The following is a 20,344-nucleotide window of genomic DNA, read 5'->3' as shown; positions in this document are numbered from 1 at the left end:
GTCGAAAATAAAAATTAAAGCATACTGAAGATTTCTAAATAATATTTAGGAAAAACAAAAACTTTATCGAAATCTAACGAATCACTACTGAAGAAAATGAGACTGAAAACATGAAAAACTTTTAAATTGCTTGAAAAAAATATATAGAAATGAAGGCGATCATTTTGACCGAACCATCAATAAGTTTCATCAAACCGGCACATTGCTTTTGATATTTTTCCTGCTACTTTCCTCGCTGGTGATTCGACAGATTTCGACAGCAGTTTTGTTTCTTTTTTATTGATTCCTTTACCTTAGCATGCATACTGTTTTTATTACATTTTTGTCTAGAATTCTAAAGATATGCATTAAGAACTATGTTTACGGAACTAACTGTACGATGAAACTTGAAATACTGGATAAAAAAGCAAAGTAAAGAGTTCCCGCAACAGCCAGTATAGTCCCATATGATCAAGAAGAAGGTTTATGCATTACAATTTCATGACCAGCTCTTAGTTATGGCAATGTAGTCAGCAATGCACACAGGCCACCATTACTTCCCAGGCAAGCTGGTAACCATTGATCTGAAGCTGGGTGGACTTCATGCCGCCACTGGGGATCGAACTCTAGTTCTTCACCATGTAGGTTCAATGTCGTAATCAATAAACCATCGCAGCTCAATACAAGATGTTTTGGTTATTTGTACTTATTTTTGCTTTTTAAATATTTTTTACACTGCAAACATTATCAAAAATTTTTAGACCTTTTTCTTACATATATCGCAGTTTGTTTTCTCAAAAAATAAATAAATAAATAAATAAAAAGTGCTGCTGTGATAGTGAATTATTAACTGTTAAACTTATAGTAAAAGACACCTTGAGAGTTGCTTTGTGCTCCCCTCCCAAGAATGCCCCTGAAAATTTAAAGAACTGAAAGGGCCATTTTGCTTCTAGAATACAGCACGAGTTTTTCTCGTTTTGAAATTCAATTCGTTCGATTATTGTAGCAAAATTTATTTATCACTTCCGAGATTTTTATTTTATAAGCTCGTGCTTGAGTTGATGTTGAACGGAACAAAGAATAAAATTTAAGAAAGAGAAAGTTTGTGTTTTGCCAGATATAAATCACAAATATTTATATAAAAAATTTTAAAAGCATAAAAAAACTTAATTTAAGAGAAAGTGAAAATCATCTCTTATAATGGTGTAGGTCTCGTCGGCGAGTGAAATTGCTTTTCATTCTTCTTATTGAATCATACGCTCTGTATTGCTTAATTTTAAAAAAATTCCAATTATAGTTGATTTTTTTTTTAAAATTCATACCATATCTTTTTTTTTTCGTTGTGATTAACAAATTAATAAAATGTCCTTGCATAAAATTATATTTTAATATATTTTAATAACAAAATGCTCTTTATTTTTATAGAAAATATCAACTTCTTAAAAAAACTTTATCCAACTGTACATAAAATAACAGATATATTTAAATTTTCCTAGAATTCGGTGAAAATTTTAATCGAATATAAATTGGAACATTTCAGCATCCAATTCCGCAGCTCTGATCGGCATGTTGTCTTATTTCTGTTTCCTATTTTTATCCTGACTTATTTCTATTTTCATATTCAGTATAATTTAATAAGAAAATGAAATTTATTTTATTTTCTAGCATTAGTTCACATACCAATTAATTAAAAACAAAAATATAAATTTGTTTAAAATTCACTAGTCTTTATAATTGATTGGTTTTTTATATTTTTATTACGTCATTAATAAAAATTAAAAAGCAAAAAATTGAAGAAAAAAAACTTTTTTTTACGAAATGAGTTTTATATATAAATTAAAAACAAACAATTTATGTTATGTTCTGCAGGTTTAGATGCAGTTTTGACAGAGCATTTTAAAACCTTCAATTTTTTTATTATAATTATATCTATAACTTTTAATAAAAAATATATAATTTCAAAATTGTCTAAAACTATCTTTGTACTTTAATAGTAAAAATGAACGAATGCAAACAAAATTAGATATCTACGCTATTTAAAATTAATTAAAGAAATATTTAACTATCAAATGTCTACAAATTTCATTAAAAAGTATATAGTTTGAAAAATATTGAAAACTGCATCATTTTATTTTAATAAATTGGATAATTGTTAAAATATAATTAATTAAATGAAAACCAGAAAAACAGATAGAAGCATTAAATATTTTAAAAATAAAAACAAACAAACGAAATTAATTTTACCTCATCAGTGGCCATTATTTTCAACTATAAGTTATTTTCTTCTTTATTATTATCATTTCATTACAGCGAAATTCGATAAACCACATCAAAAAACGTCAAGGTATGAATTGAATGAAAATTACCAGTTCCTGAATCAAGAAAGTAGGAACGCGCGCCACCTGCTTTAAAAAACAAAAAGTTGTTTCTCGTTAAAGAACGGAAAAATCCCAAGCAACAATATGCTAATTATGCAATCAGACACTTTTCGGAACAATCTCTATTTAAATTTTTTTTTTCGAACAAAAGTAAAAACTTAATTTTGAAGAATAATTTTGAAAAAAAAAGCATGACAATTTTATTTAAAAAAAATTTTAATGATTGCTCTATTTTTATTGTTTAAAATGTATTTATTTAACATATATTTATATTATATTTTAAACAATATTTTTTTGGTATAAACTATTTAGAGCCACTAATTCATCGAATTCCATTGAATTTTTTTAATAATTACTAAAGTTCTATTGTTTAAAATATATTGTTTTAGTTTTTTTCTGATTCCGAAATTGAACTATTAAAATTACAGAGAATAAATACTTAAAAATATTTTTCTTCTAAATAAATCTAGCATTTAGTGGGTAAATATAATTAATGTAACTAGTTATACAGCAATAGCTAATTTTGCAGCAAAAACACTTTCAGAACTCAGAGTTTTTTTATAGTTTTTCTGTGTTTATAGCATAGTTTATCTTTTTCGACTAAAAGAAAAGAAATTGTTCAAAATTTCATTTTAAGGAATAATTTTTAAAGAAGTACCACATATTTTAAAGACATTATAGCATAGATGTTTCATTATATTTTTTACCGCAACAATCTTATTTTACAGTATTTTTTTTATTGATTACTAAATTTTTATTGCTTAAAATATAGTTATTTAATCTAATTTAAACCCTATTTAGGGGCATAAATTAAAATAATGGATAATTAATTCACCGTTAGACTTAGATTAATTTAATCTAGATAATCTCTGGCTATTTTTGTTGATCTAATCTAAATAATCAAACAGAAACAAACATCTAGAAACTACTTTGTTTTTATCAAATAACCTAGAAGACAACTGGTTTTAAAGTAAGGGGGAAAAAAAGAAGTAGCCTCAGGTGTTATTCCCATTCACTCACAAGACAATTGTGTGCTATCCATTAAAAGGTTTAAAATATAAATATAAAATTATATCATACAAAAGTAGACAAGTACCGACTCTCAATTTTAAGTCGATAAAAGGTTTTAAATATAAATATGAAAATATATCAGTTTATGAAAGTAGAAACATATATCATTTTATCATCAATATATTATTATTATATCATTTTATATAAGTAGAAAAAAAAACCCTTAAAAATACCATCTCAAAATTATGTAAGCAGGAAAATGGTTTAAAATAAAAATACAAAAATACATCATTTTAGAGAAGTAGAAACAAACTATAAAAGTACCAACTCACATTAATGTGAGGTGATAAAAGGTTTTAAATATGAACATAAAAATAAAGTATATCATTTAAAAAAAAAGTAGAAACGAACCGAATTCAGACTCACAATTATGTAAACAAACATAAGTCGTTACAAGATTTTAAATATAAATATAAAAATCTCTCATTTTATCAGTTTTTATTTTAAACTAATTTTAAAATCTAATAGAATTAAATATTTTGTTAACTTGTTAGTTATTAACATTATATTCTATGTTTAACATTACATTCTATAATATTTTTTCATGATCATTTAGCATTTATTCTTAAACATTTCGAAATTAAACTGTCATAAAAATGTTTAGAGGAAAAAAATGTTCGACATATTTTTAAAGATTAAGATGTGGTGAAATAATATAATGAATTAATTTTTTATTCATCACACAAACTCTTACTAATCAGCAAGTATTTACATATTCATGAATCGTAAACCCTTAAAATTTCTCATTGGGAACGAACTACATATCATCTTTATACTAGCCTGTCTGGGGAATTTATTTACTCAGTTGCAACGTTTTAAACTGAAGTTCTCTTTATGTTTCGTGCCAAATTTTAAGCGAAACGGCAGCAAAATTAAATTAGTTTTGTACAATTTGAGGAGGTAAAGAAAAGTTGCACCATTTCAGCCATTGGTACAATATGAGTTTTGAAATTACCATAATAGGCTATAATCACGTATTCTTTTCTTTTAAAAATATTGACAATTAAAGAAAACTAAAACTCTCTTTATTCAATAAATCTATTTTTCATGAAACACAAATTTCACTTTAACCGGACAATAACGTACACAAATTCCTAATGATTCGTTAAATTCATTTTTTTTAAAGTAATTTAAATTTCATTCACAAGATCAGTGTACAGTCCGCAAAAAAAAAAAAAAAAAAAAAAAAAAAAAAAAAAAAAAAAAAAAACGAATCACCCTGAATAACTTTCGTTCGGATTTTCTCGAACTAAGTGTCAATCTTAATGGTTCCTGGTAGTGACCTCAAATATGTTAATTAATTAGTGCTAACTATTAATTAAGTTACGAAATCAGACACAAAAACGTACTTTCTCTGAATAAACATATAATTTTTTTTACATATTTGGATTCTTAACCTTAAAAATATAGGAGGTAGCCGCAATCTGGGAAATATGGTCCACATAGTTTGGTCAGGAGAGCGATCCAAAGTTCGTACCCCTTAATGTTAATTTCACTTTTTGCGTTTTTAGTACATTCTTTGTATACTTATGGTATTGCCCAACAGCACATTGAAAATTAAAAAAAAAGAGAGAGAAAGAAAAAAAAATAAAGAAAGTTTCAAGGATGTGTATCAGGCTTCCTTCAGTATAAACTTAAATAAATTCCAGACATAACACTAAATAATAGTTTATAAACAATAATTACAACATTAAGAATTCGAATTAAAGTCAGTTTGCAAAATTCTAAATTGAACAAATAATTTCTTTTGTTTCATCTTTAAATGATTTTATGTACCTATTTATTTTTTTTCCTAATGCGTTTGCAGAGTGACAAATTAATTAAACTGACAAAAATATCAAGCAGAAAAAAATTATCGGAATAATTGCTTTTGAAATTGTATATGTTTATTATTTGATGCAGTTTACATTCTAATAACTTTATTTAGATACGTAATGTAAAACATGTAAAATAGAAAAACATACACTAGTGTATTTTATTCTTTTGTCATACCAGTTAACGACATTTTACAACTCTAACATATGCGGTTCTAACAATCAAACCTTAAAATACGTAGCACCTGTGCAAATATAACGAAAAAGTAAGCAACAAATAGGTGGTAATATCTTGCCGAAGCACATTGAAAGGTTTTCCTTAGTAAGAAAACAGGTAGATTAGGATGAAGTTTTTGAAAAAAATTAAATAATACATCCAATCGGAAAGACGATACTCGGTTTCACTTCAAGCTTCCTGTTATGCTGCTTAAATGAAATGGGGAAAACACCTATTAAGAAAGGTAATACCCGTAAAATGATAATTATGTCATAACTCTTAATATTTACTAGAAACAAACTATTAATAATATTATAACAAATACGGATTAAGGTACTAAGATCGATAAGCAAAAGTGATTATTGTTTAATAAGGCTTAATAGATCGATAAGCAAAATTATTAACAAGGTTCAATGCTAATCTTTTCTATGCATATTGCATTTATATTAAATTAAAAGTATCACATTCTCTCATAGAAATAAATGTTCGAGAATTATTACATTGATTTATGCCAATCAATTTTATTTCTGAATAATGATTTTCGCAGAATTATCTTCGAGTAAATGTTCCATTTATAGTGTTTTTTTCCCTTAAAAAAACCTTTATTGACTGACCGTTGATATAAATGTTTCCTTTTCCAACAGTTTAGCTATCATTATATTAAAATAAAATGTCTAAGAAAGAATTTTTTTCTTCATTTAGAAGTGAAAATTAATTATTACCCGTTGCTCAAATTTAAATAATTTGTTTCTATATTTTTGATTCATATGTTTTCATGAGGTTTATATATATATTCCCTATAAACTGTTAGTTATAAATAATTAAATAAATGACTAAATAAACATTCATGAAAGAAACTATTAAAAACTATCACTAACATGCAAAAAATATTCATATAACATACTATTAAACATCGAACTTAAATTTTAGGCATATGCTGCAAAATGGAAATAAATTATAAATTAAAAACATTCAATCTCTCCTTTTTTTGCAAATTTGTTAAAAGACCAAACTTAATAAAATTATGAACTGTATTTTAACAATAATTTGAATGTTTACCGGCATTTTGTTTTATATCTGTATATACGAAGTTGTTTAGTTTTTCAATAATTTTCTTTATTTTAAAAAAAGTTTGTTTTTGTCCACATTAGCCTGACTATACACGACTAGCTTGGACAAATTTGATAAATCATTAAATAATCGTTTATTAAAACTCAGAGAGTTATATTGAAAGCCAAATTGAAACTAATTTCAATCTAAGCCTTATTGAATAATAAATATTGACACATCTATCTATATTATATAAAACGCTAATACGTACGTATGTATGTATGTATGTATCAATAAAACCGATGATATTTCTTTTCTCGCGCTGGCAATAGTTTTCATTTTTAATTGATTGGACGAGCGCCAGCGAGCAGGGGGCGAAGCCTCCTAGTTTTAATTAAAATACTAGTTCTAATGGAGCATTTTACAATATCAAGAAAGACTTTCTGAAAGCAAATCAATTCATTTGAAAACCGTAATTCAATTTGATTTGTTTGAAAAATATTTTGAAATTTTATCAAACGATTTGACAATTAGATTTTAAATGTGTATGAGATGAAACTCTGGTAGTTCTGAAAGAACAGGAGATGGAAGTTTGGTAACTATTTCTTAAGATTTGAAAAAAGACTTTTTTTTAATTGAAAAAATTAAGAATTATGATTAAAAAAACTAAAACCCAATATATTTCTTATGAATTGAACATCACAATCTCCATATTTATAAACAACTTCTACAGCTGCCCAGCTCTGTTTTTAAAACAAGCTAAAAAAAACTTAATCCGGAAGTCCCTAAATTAGAGAGTCCGAATCGCCGCCATTTCGGAGCAACAAATTTTCCCCTATGGCTACAAGATTTGACAACTTATTGCTGCAAACGGCTCTAACCTCAACTATGATAATTCGTAAAGAAAAGCATGTTTGCGTACTTCGATTTACATTGTTTTCCGGAAGCTTTTTTTTTAAACTTGTACAAATTCATTATAAAATTTATTATTATCGTTATTTAAAATAAGAACTATTATTCATTACTAGATAGAAATAGTTTATACACATTTTTGGTTCTTTAAAAATAATAAAATTAAAAAAGCAAGTGAGGAAGAATTGGTAGATTTGTAATTGTATTAGATTTAAATTTATAAAAAATTAATCCCGATTTTTTGATAACTTACTCCTTTCTGTCTTTTTGGAGGAATTTTTAAGGGATTTGGAATAGCATCCACCCTTAATATTTTATAACCATCTTTCCTATTTACTTTAAGTTAAGATTCTTCAAAATAAAGCTTCAAGAAAATTAGAAATACTTTTTGATATTTCCATACATTAATTTAATCACGTTGAAAGAGTCAGGGTTTAAAATTTGTTAACATACTCCCACTAACTTTTCTACAATGGAAACTAATTATTTCCGTAATTTAATGCAAAAATTTTAAAGAACAAAAACAAGATTGATAGATTCCAAAACATATGAAATATCACATACGAGTATTAAATAGATTTTTTATTATAAATGTAAACAAACCATTTAAATTTTAAGCAATATATTAGCATAAGTAACTGAAAAAACTTAAATGAGCTAGCATTAAAAAAATTACTGTCTAACATATTAGTGAATCAAAGTAGAATACAATGAGAAGCAGGTAAATATTTATTTTTAACAAAAACAAAAGGAAACACTTAAAAGTTAATACAAAACTTAGCGATTTTCAGAGGAATTTGGCAATTATTTATTCAGCCAATGTCTTGCTTTTAGTCACTGGTTTTATACCTTACATACACTCAAAATCGGTAAGTAAACAATTAAATGTTGTTTAAAGGTCATACTTTAAATAAATATCTACTGAATGAATGCAGTTTTAAATTAAAATTCTTGCATTTACTACACAGTTAGAACAGTGCAATTCAAGTAAACCCGAAGAATTATTCGCTTATATATTTTTAAGAAAACAGACAAAAACAAGAATTCAGATACAAATTATAACAACTTAAGATCAATTATGTACAACATTTATAAGTAAATAAATTCAATTGATTATAAATAAATGAGTATTTACCTCACATAAGCGAGCTCCACTTCCAGGTTCCCAGTTAATTACCTATTTCTTCATTCTTTCGAGATTTGATGGAAATTTAAGCATTAGAAAGCCTTTTTTTCGAACTGTTTTCACAATTCTCCACTGCCCATTTACCCATATTAATAATTGTAGGTAATTAAATAGTCTCCAGACTCTCAAGCTACTGCTATCACTACGTAACTTGTTTGCTCCATAATGGCGGACAAATCAGCTCTCGAAATGGTGGAGCTTTAGCTTAAGGTTGTTAACTCTTACGAAGTTATCGCCCTTAAAAAATTTAATTCTCCCATTCACATGTTCTGGAAACACACACGTGACTTTAAATATGTATTTTTTGGTTGAGACTCGTTTTTGATAGCTTATTTATGCTACGTTGCAAACACATAACCAATTTTAAGTTGAATAAATTTTTATAACCAATTTTAGCTAGTTGTTGGAATGGTCAGATTTGACAACATACGGAGTGCATGGTTCAGCGATATTTCCTTACGGACTTGGTTCCTTTTGTTTTTGTCTTATGTCACGAAGATGCACACTGCATTAAAAAAACGGACCAATTGGTACCCAACCACCAAGAATAACTTTTGATCTAATGTTCAGGTTCTAATAGTCAATCTTTATGGTTCCAGGGGGTGACCTCAAATATGCTAAGTAATTAGCGCAAACGATATTTTTAGTTGCAAAATTAGCCGCAAAAACGCCTTTTCTCTGAGCAAACATAGCTTATTTTCGACATATTCGGATTTCTGACCCCCGAATCATAGCGGGTATCAGCAATCTGGGAAATATGGTCTCAATAGCTTGATCAGGAGAGCGGTACAAAATTTGGGCCCCTTAATGTTGATTTTACTATTTGGGTATTCAGCCATATCTCGAGAACTTTTTAAGAGAATTGTAAAAAAATTGCTCATAATTGGGTAATTGGACTTCAAAAAGTATAAGATCACAAGTACCCACACATGTGACCTATGACGTCGGCGCCAGCTGATCGTTTATAAGTAAAATGGCGTGTTAAATTGGAGCTAAGTTTCCCCCTTTAAAATTAGAATGTTAATTAAAGTGAAGTTGATTAAATACAAAGATGTATCGCACATCGAATTTGCTGAAATACAATATAATTCTTTCTTTTCTACGTCTTTTACTTAACTTAGATTTATTATTTGCTTGCGCCTTTTAATGTAGCCATGCTATGTTTTTGCTTAGTGTACCTGGCTACTTCGAGGCATAATTAATTTGTTTATATTCTACATAGCTTCATGCCTGTCTTTGTGTTAAAAAAAGAAATAAATGATGAAAAAATTTGAACGCGGAAAAATATAGATCATGTCACGTAGGAGAATTGATACGCCATGGGTTTGGCTTACTCGAAATAAAATGGAAAGAACAGTTGCTAAGGTAAACAAATGCCACGTTTCAATAACCAATCGGGATCCAGATACCCACACTACCTCACTTGCAAGTATCCCATTTTATACAAAAAAGAAACCTTCAGCGAATATTTATTATTTTATTTATTAATAGTAAAAAAAAATTTTTGAATTGTATGGCATACAATTTTTTACATCATTTTTGAGAGATCAAATTTTAAATAAGTCGTATTTTTAAAATTCGATTTGTCAAGAGTTAATCGACTGATTTCTGTCAAATTTTATATTTTGTCATGCAAAATTACATTCTTTAAAATAATGAAAAAATTATATACCTCGCAGTTTAAAATTTTTCGATTATTATTAAATAAAGTTGCAAAAAATAATAAATATTTCCTAAAAGTTATTCTTTGCAAAGAATTGTCTATAAATAAATGACTGTGTGCTAAAGTTTTTCAATTTGTTCAAAAAGTTCCTCAGATAATGGTAAAATAGGCAAAAAAGTAAAATTAAGGTTAAGGGGTCGAAATTTGGATAGCTCTCCAAACCAAACTATTGGGATCGTATTTCCCAGATTTTTTAGAGGTTAGAAATCTGAATCCTTCGAATAAAACACCATGTTTACTCGGTGAAAGCAACATTTTTGTGTCTTATTTCGTAACTTAAAATATCATCTACACTGATTATTTACCATATTTGAGGCCTTATCCTAGAACAATTAAGATTGAGTTCTATATTGTGAAGATCCGATCATCAGATTAAAAGTTATTTAAGGTGGTCTTTTTTTCGTTACTGTTTATATATTAAGAGTTTTGTAAGAGCAAACATGTAATTTTTTTTTAAAAGCATGGAAAATTAGCATCACTTTCCAACTAAAAGAGTACAGCGTTTTGCAGTTTTAAGCTAAAATACTATTTCAATAATGCGAGTTCATTGATTTCTTTTATATTTTTAATTAACAGTAAAAATATAAATAATCGATTAATTATGTTTTTTATATTATTTTATTTGTTACAATTTTATTTATTTATTTTATATTATTTCCATAAAAAGTTTGGCTACTTTTTCTTTAAGGTGTTTCGAGTTGATAGGAGATAGAGTTCATTTCGTCTTAGCAACTAAAGTAAACTCCTTAAATGTTTAATTTTTCAATTTTTTTCACGTTTGTAAACTTATTTCTATGTGGAATAAAACAAATATTTATATGATTGACGTGCGCCATTAATCCTTTTAAACAAATGAAAGATTAATGCGGAAAGATTAAGTTAACGTCTATAATTATTACACAAAATATTTGTGATAAATTATCAACGTAGATTTTTTTTTCTTCTCTATTAATTTTCTCTGTTATATGGAAGAATTTATCAACTTTTCATGTAACAGAATGGAATAAACTGTAGCAATAAAATGCAGTCAGAAACACTATCCACTCATAATAGAGCTGAATAACTTTAATTTTAACAATAAAAATTATGTTAAAACCCTTAATAAATTCAACAATACTTATTATTCGCGATCGCAACGAACTATAGGGGGCGTTGTTGTATGAGACGCATACCTGCGATTTCTATATGAACCGTCATTCAGTTACTCTGGAGACGTCTTTAATGTAGCGCGTAGCATTGTAACGTTCCTTCTTTAATGTGGCTTATTAAATTTAAAAAAGAAAAATGTTTGATATCCTTTCTTATACAACCGAAAACAAGATGGTATCTCTTTTCTTTTTTTTTTAAAGAAGGAGCATCCAAAACACATCTGAAAAATATTTGTAAATAAACAGAAAAAAATATGTATCTTCTTATTAGAGTTAAAACCTAATGCCTGAGAAATAGTTTTACTAAATTTAATGATGTAACCTGAAAGGCCTATTTAAACCTTACATTCCATAGTTTTAAGAATCATATTACTTCAAACATTAAAATAAGCAAAAAGTATACATAAGCTTCATAATTTTATGTAATTTAATTTTGTAAATAAAGTTTTTTGACAAGTAATTTTATCAAAAAATTTTAAGTTTTAATAAAAATCATTATTAAAAAACTGAAAAACGTAAAGTACAGAATGCTTACGATACAAAAAAAAAAAACAATTCTAAAAATTCCTTATATTTAAATAAACAACTTTAATGTTTTTTCTTTTTTGATTCATAATCGGACGTAGAAAACCATTCTATAGAAAACTATCATCAAGAAAAAAACTACTTAAAAGTAAAATTTTTTATTTTATAAAAATTAACACTTACCTGCTTTATAAATCAGAAGAATTCCAAAATGATTTGTTCTTCGATTTTTGTTACCATTTTTTAGTGCTACGAAAATGCGTCTTTGCGATTTGCCAAAAATAGGACAAGATGCAATTTTATTTTTTCTGGAGAGAAATATGTTGCCCATTGTCCACCGAAATCCGATAAACTACTTTGATTTTAAATAAAGTGTTTCGTTTTATGATTTGTCACAAAAATTTTAGGTGTAGATTGGCGGCACTTAAAAACAGCGAAATCTGTAGCTGTTGTGGCGTTAATACATAAGTACCGAATTTTTATTCATACTTTTCTGAATCATATTACTTGAAACATTAGAATATGCAAGAAGTATACATAAACACATAATGTTATACCATTTATGTTTTCAAAAAAAGTATTTTGACAACAATTTTTATCAAAAAATTATAAACTATAAAACGGAAAATAAAGAATTCTTAGGATAAAAAACGATTTTAAGAATTCTTTACATTGAAATAAAAATTTTCATATAGTTTCTTTTCTTATTATTCTTATAGTTCTTAATCAGACGTAAGAAACCATTCTGTAGAGAACTATCATCAAATAAGAAAAAAAAGTTTTACAAGCTAATTTTTTATTGTAAAAATCATAACACTTACCTTCTTTATAAATCCGTAGAGTTCCAAATGAAATGTTCTTCGTTTGAAAGTTTTATTTTCAAATAATATGTGCATAGATTATCCCTTTATTACTTTTAGATAACATACCACACATCAAAATTTTATAATTGTAAGATCTCGATATGAATTTGAATATGTAGCTTAAAAACAGAACAGCTGAATTCGAGTTGAAATTATCTATTCTTTCAAAACTAAGAAATACTTACCAAGAAAGCGATAAAAAATTTATTAATCATCAACACAAATGACACTATTTCAAGTAATTTGGTTGATTCTTTATTGTTGTTTTCCGAATTATATAGATACAGAAATATATACTGTTCTGTAACAAAGAAGAATTCTATAACTATTGCAGTTCTTGACGTTTTGAATTCACATTTCTTTATTGGAATGACGAAATCAATCTTGACTTCATTTTAATTTGTAATGAATTGAAGACAGAAAAAATTATTTTACCGTAATATACACATCTGCAAGTGATCATGAAATTGTAAGTTATTTTGTTGGTAATAGAATGGTAAAAATTATTAAGAAATTGTTCTTCAAATGCTTGGCGTGTTCTGCTTCAATGTTTGGCATGTTCTGGTTAGTTTTTTCAAGTTCTTCAGCTGTTCCTTAGGGAAATTTTGATTTTTATTTGCTGCTAAGAAAATGGCGTCCGTCATGGCCGATGATTTTGATGGGACTAAATGAAAACGTGATAAATTAATGTCTGATATTTACAGGCTCCCGATAGAGGGCGTACTCGAGCGTTGCGATCGCGAATTGAAATGAATCATGCAACTGAAGTTTAGAAATACAAATATATTCGTAACATTAATATTCGAAGAATAATTATGTCGAAGTAAATTAAAATTATTGCCACATAACTGTATTTATTACTGTAACTGGTTTTTAAAACTACAATCTATTTTTACGTCATGAATTTATCCCAATAGATTGGCTTAGCCCAAATCCATCATGTTTTTTCACGGACCACTAGCACCTGCGCTGATGAAAATCTTTTATCGCTTGACACATCAACTTCAACAGTTGTTTGAACATAGTAAGCAAAAAGCGCCTATAAACTTTAACCGTTCTCATACAAATGATTGATTGATAGCTTGTCGGCTGCATTTACCTGTCAGACTGTCATAAAGCAAAACCATCTGAGGAATTTATTGTTCTTTAAACCCTGGGAAGTTATATGATTAGTTATGAACGTTGGCTCTCAAAAGCACATAAGTAAAAAGAAAAAGCGACGGTTTTATGGAAATCAATATCTAAGGAGTCCAGTTTCGAAACCGCGAGCTTCAGTAGTTGAACAAACGATTGATTCAGATTCTTCATCATCAATAGAAATAGATGAATGTGAAGAAGAATCCGTTAAAAACATCATCACTGGTAAGAAAAAAGAAGTATTATTTATGCTTTTTATAAAAGTCTGTTTTTGAAATGTTACGTTAAGTAATAGTGCTGAAATACTGAGTTTCAGATTCAGTTAAGAATTTTTACTGTGTCAAAAGTTAAGCAAAGTCAAACAAAACTTCATGAATAAATGAAATTTCAATATAAATGTTAAATCTGGGGAAGATAGTATTATTGAAAAGGGTTAAATACCATAATTGTATATTATATTCCCAGATGACTTTTCCATTCATTTTATCTTCTTCTATAATAAAAATAATCGTTTAAATTTTTTTTTTTTTAAAGTTTCAATGTTTCTTAACGCAAAAATAAACTCTTTTGTCCAGTGACATTTTTAATTTATATGAAGCATTAAATATATTTCAAGCTTTACACATGCCTTCCATTTTAGATATAATGAATTTAAAATTAAGAAACAAAGAGGTAGAGAATGATTTATTGCTCAAATTAATCTGTAAATATGCTTTAGACAAATTGGATAGGTACTAGTTTAAAATTTTTGTTGCTTCATAAGATTATGAAAAAAATTATTAGATCCTACAAATTTTGTTTTTTAAATTTCAGAAAGATTTTAATTAAAGACTTGTTATAACATAGGAATCATTATCAAGAATTTGCAGACAATTATAATACCTGCATTTTATAAATATCTTCTAGCCGTTTAAGATAGAATTGACATAAAGTGTGATAGAAAATCTTATTCACTTTTCTTTCTAAAATTCAAGAGGGGAAAGAAAATCTTTCATTAAAGTTTAAATTCTTAAATAATATATTTTTTAATCAACTTCATTTATAGACAATCATATTAAGTTTGGAAGATCACAACTATAAAAAAAAACTATGAATAACTATTGATAATTTTATTTAAACGATTAAGCTTGGCTGTCTTTTATCTTGTCACTAACCTGAGTAACGCAAACATAAGTAACTCAAAGTGAATAATATCAAAACATATAGGTACTAAGTGAGCATTGATTACTCAAATAGAATAATGTCCGAATATAGGTAGGTCAAAGTGATAGGTAAATTCCAATACAATTATATTCTCCATTGTCATCATCAAAGGAATTCAACTTTTTTTAGACCTTACTTACATTATACATTTTATTGTTTACTATTTTTATGTACTGTATTGTAATAATTTGTGCCTTGATTTTGATTTTTATACTTTTTTTTATATTAAAAGCATTATATTTCATATTTTCTTTTATTTTGGGTGGCATTTTTTATTATATCTTTTGTTTTCTTACAAATAGTAATATATTTTCAAAACAGATTGAAATTTAACCAATTAAATATTTACGAGAAGCTAATTGGTATTTAATGTTGTTGTGTCACAACAACCAGAAATAAGACGTGAGTTGTACCAAACAATTTATTTAAACATTCACACGAAAAATCACAAAATATTACCCAAACGAAATATCTCTTCTCAGAAAAAAACTCTCTTTTTTAACAACAAAAAAAAAAGGAACATCACTTCTCGTGTGTGTCTCTCAAGCAACATTATTTTAGCATTACTTCTCGAGGAATTGATGCTTTTAGCTCAGTTGTCACTCTGTTACGTTACAGTCTAACTCCTCCCTTCCACAGAGTTTTCTTTGCAAAAGTAGGAAATGGCAAAAAAACATACATAAAATTTTGTCAAAACTGATCTATATAGGTTGACATAAAACTGTTTTGTTTATCGGTATATAGGAAAATAAAACAGTAAAGGAAAATAAACAGGAAAATAAACAGTAAAATTGTAGTCACGAATCTTTTCAGTGAGTAAGTCATCGTTTTTCGCAGTTTGATCAGAAGTAACGATGTGTTCATTGGAATCGACTATACCGAGCTGTACATTATCTTTATTTTCCACTTCCCTCCTTTCATTAATATTTTCTTGTTTTCGAGTCATTACAGCACTTATCATTGGGACTTCAAACGAATTTTCCAATAGAGCAGCCGTTTTGTTACCCAATAAATAATACCCTTTATCAAGAGAATCACCTAATACAGCTGCCTTAGTAACCACTTTTCCTAACTTACAGTTTAATTCAACTTCGGCTAATGGAAAACAAAATGATTCTTCCTGTATTGGAGTTTTTATCCAAACAGATTCACCCGTGTACATTTCAGGTTTTACAAATCTCCTAGGAATTAAATCCAAGGTTGCGCCAGTGTCTCGTAGTATTGAAATGCCAACGCCATTTACCACGCCAATGCTCGTATATGGTGTCATTATACTATCAGGAAACCTTGATTCCGAAACGTGAAGCGAAGCCACAGTTTCAGAATTTGTTTTCGCCTTGGGACATTGAGGGCGTAGATGATCATAAGAACCACATTCATAGCATCTAAGCTGTCTTCTTCTTTCAAATTCTCTTTCGCGAACATTTTCTTTAACATTATTTTTCTGCCAAGTCAACTTTTCTTCAGTTCTGGTATCACTTTGGTTCGGAAATCGCCAAGAATCATCTTGGTTACTTCGATTATAAGACACAGACTTTTCCTTGAAACTGTTTTTTAAACTTTCATAGTCGTCCAATTTTCCGGCTAATTTGGTATAAGAATTCAATTCCATCCAATCTTCAAGAAAATGATCTCTCATGTCATTTGGTACATGACGTTTCATTTGCTCGGTAACCATCAAACTCTTAAGATCATCGAAAGTGGTAATTTTTGCTTCAGAAACCCATTCGCTAAAATAGCAATTTAATTCTTGTGCAAAATTTCGCCAAGATTTTTCAGGTGATTTAAAATGTCGATAAAAATTTTGTTTGAGTTCCTCTGCATTAAGCTTATATTGTTTAAGAATCAATTCTTTTACAAAGTCGTAGTTATTGGCATCATTAGGGGACTCTCTCGCCAACATATTTGAAATGTCGGGTGGTACTACGCTCAATAGGTAAGGCACCCATTCATCTTTAGGAATTTGTGCAATTTCTGCTCGACGTTCAAAATTTATCAGATACAACGACATTTCATCTTTACCTTCATTAAATTTTGGTGTTATTTGTAAAATCTGTATTTTATGATTTGTTTCACCTGATACCGGTCTGTTTTGGTGCTGAATTTGAGAATTTGCTTCTAATTCGAGTTTACGCAATTCCAATTGATGTTGCCGTTCAAGTTCTTCTCGCCGCTCTTGTCTTTCAAGTTCTTCTCGCCGTTCTTGTCTTTCAAGTTCTTCTCGCCGTTCTTGTCTTTCAAGTTCTTCTCGCCGTTCTTGTCTTTCAAGTTCTTCTCGCCGTTCTTGTTTTTCAAGTTCTTCTCGCCTAATTCTCTCCTCCGTTATACGAGTCAAACACATCTTTACATCCTCAGCCTCATAATGTTGACTAGTTTGAATTATTTTTTTAATTTCACAAACATTTGCTTGAGGTGGAACAGATTCACCTAATTCGTCGGCCAATTCTATCAAATCCACTTTTTTCGCTTTATTAAGAAAAGCCATAATTTACAACTGATAAAAAACTAAATATACAATAACTGACTACCTTAAATCAACTACTCTTACTATATCCCACCGCTGCCACCAGAAAATTCTGTTGTGTCACAACAACCAGAAATAAGACGTGAGTTGTACCAAACAATTTATTTAAACATTCACACGAAAAATCACAAAATATTACCCAAACGAAATATCTCTTCTCAGAAAAAAACTCTCTTTTTTAACAACAAAAAAAAGGAACATCACTTCTCGTGTGTGTCTCTCAAGCAACATTATTTTAGCATTACTTCTCGAGGAATTGATGCTTTTAGCTCAGTTGTCACTCTGTTACGTTACAATGTTTTTAAATTTATTAGTTGGGTGGCAAGTTTAACAGATCAGCATGTCATACTGATTATGAACATCTTATTTTTTGTTTTAATTATTTTTGAAATCGAAAACAATGAATGTCCTTATTTAATCAGTAAGTAATAATTAAATTTTTCTTCTTTTTTTAGTTAACTTTCGTATTATTATCTCCTTCTCCTTGCTCTTTAAATACATTACTATGAGTAAAATGTACCTTTTGTAATTGTGCATTTAATTTATTTTCATCAATTCAATGCTATTTTGATATTTGATTAAAGATATTAAAATTTTACTGGGGGTGTATCTGTATTGTTTTGTATCTTTGTCTTTTTGTTTATTTGTTATTTCCTTTCCTTCACCCAGATGGCAATACTTTTATACTAGTAACTGAAGGAAAAAATATATACTTTTACATAATATTTTGTTATTTTTTTTTAGGTTTTTGTAATAAAAATGTTGAAATTAGTCTTTTTTTTTAAGGATTTTGAAACTAAATGCTTTTTTTTTAAATTTTAAGTATTATATGTTTTTGAGCATCTAACTTCTTTTTCAGAACAATTTTGATAAATGCTATTTCTTGAAAGACATTTAAGTTTAAAAATAAAAAAATTATGCTTTATTTGATTAAAATATAGTGGCATATAAAAAAATTCGAGTGTTTTTTTTTTTTTTTTTTTTTTTTTTAATTTTGTGTAAAAATATTTTTATTTCAATTGTAATAATTTTTGTATAAAACTAATTTACACTGTCAAAATTTTTTATTTGTTTATTTTGTAAATGCCACTCACTATGACAAACAATACCACCGATGCCATTAGTACATATGTTCTCCAATATTTTTCAATTGTACAATTAAAATTTAGTAGTGCAGTGCTCATGTCTGAATGTTCAGCAGTCATAGGGCGTGGAATCACAAGGAGAACAGTCGAGTGAATCGGCTATGCCGATACGGAAGAGGATTTTCATGAAGATTTCATGAAGGATTGCCCAGGTTTTATCCTTAGATACCTTTACGTTTTTCAAGTTCTACTTAAATGTCACATTGGTTAATAGTCTCAATGAATGAAAGGTCGACAGTTCTTTAGGTCTTTGGACTACCAAGGCTCCTTTTTAGAGAAGTGGCATTGCTGTAGGAGATTTTTCACTAGTATGAGTGCACCATGTGGAGGCGTGCTGCGTTGCAACCCTCTCTCTCTCTCTGTAAAAATATTAATTCATCATATCATTAAATTTTAAAATAAAACTTTTGTGTTCAATTTTTAGCTGTGAATATATTGAATTTTGCATATCTGTATTGCTAATTGAAAAATTGCTATAATTTAAAATAGAAATTTTTATGTTTAAAAAAAAATTGAAATACAATTTTAATTTTGTAAAGGAGTTTCAGATGTATTCGTTCAATTTTTTTTCTATACTTACTTTTTTAAGTAAAAGTTATAATGTTTATGGAATTTGTCCAACAAGTCAATTTACTACTTGTTGATAATTGCCAAAATTTCTAAAGATTTGGAAATTCTAAAGAAAATTAAGATATACCTATTAAAATTCCTTTCTTACATGCAAGTATCGAATTTCTATTTCTTGCCTAGTTTTTGGGTATTAGCAATGTTCATTATTTCAAAGAATTATGTAACATTTCCATACTTTTTAAAATTTATATATTTAAGTTACAATTTACATATTTTAAATTTAAAACTTAATATATTTTAAATTAGAAACTTTATATTTTGTCCCAACATTTATTCGTGAAATTTAAGATTGCCTTGAATTTTTGATTTCCTTGAAATGCACTTTAAAATCGTTACTCTTTTTTTGTTTTGGGCTTGTATTTTTACTTATACTTTTTACTCCATACTTTTTAAAATTAAATCTTTTTGCTCATTCTTTTTGCTAAAATCCGAAAGGGTTAAAGACAACATATACAACAATGCATATGCCGTTATGCTTATTTTTATAATAAGCACAATAGTTATGCTTAATATAAAAATATTATAATTATAAACTGCTTATATTTATAATATTTCCGATTTTCGTGCTAATAATACCGTTTATAAATACATTTGTTAAATTGCTATCGCGCCTGTGAGAGTGAAACTCAATCCTAGCTACAGAAATTCGGCAATTTTCTGATTTACTGTAGCTCCGTTTCTCTGATGACAATGCTAATTTCAATCATTTTCAGATCGCTTCAGAAAAAAAAAAAGAATTTATCGCTAATAGAACTTCGAACTACTTTTCCAACAATTAAAATGATCTGTATCAAGCCGCTTGTGATCTGTATCTGAGATTATACGAATTCTAACTGTCT

At 27.7% G+C, this 20,344-nt stretch overlaps 2 protein-coding genes across 5 annotated transcripts in view; one reads left to right on the top strand and one right to left on the bottom strand.

Annotated features, from left to right (window-relative positions):
* LOC107452769 (sodium- and chloride-dependent neutral and basic amino acid transporter B(0+)) overlaps positions 1 to 2,350 on the bottom strand; it is a 46,573-nt gene extending 44,223 nt beyond the window's left edge. For all 3 annotated transcript variants that reach the window (XM_043039176.3, XM_043039177.3, XM_071180125.2), the window contains exon 1: positions 2,224 to 2,350. In XM_043039176.3, the coding sequence (XP_042895110.1) occupies positions 2,224 to 2,238 (15 nt within the window). In that variant the 5' untranslated portion in view covers positions 2,239 to 2,350. The remainder of the gene's footprint in view (positions 1 to 2,223) is intronic.
* A 3,165-nt stretch (positions 2,351 to 5,515) lies between these two features.
* The window catches only part of LOC107441019 (MBT domain-containing protein 1), a 38,329-nt gene continuing 23,500 nt past the window's right edge, over positions 5,516 to 20,344 (top strand). Inside the window, exon 1 of one of the 2 annotated variants that reach the window (XM_043039175.3) lies at positions 5,516 to 5,703. In XM_043039175.3, coding sequence (XP_042895109.1) covers positions 5,679 to 5,703 — 25 coding nt within the window. In that variant the 5' untranslated portion in view covers positions 5,516 to 5,678. Of the gene's footprint in view, positions 5,704 to 13,861; positions 14,229 to 20,344 lie in introns of those variants that run through there. The other variant, XM_043039172.3, reaches the window with a different exon arrangement.

This window comes from Parasteatoda tepidariorum, chromosome 1, assembly GCF_982258835.1.
Source record: "Parasteatoda tepidariorum strain Cologne lab strain chromosome 1, Ptep-v5.0, whole genome shotgun sequence".
In the NCBI taxonomy this organism is placed as follows: Eukaryota; Metazoa; Arthropoda; class Arachnida; order Araneae; family Theridiidae; genus Parasteatoda; species Parasteatoda tepidariorum.
Note: the sequence above shows the minus strand (reverse complement) of the source record. Positions and strands in the feature narration are given on the sequence as shown.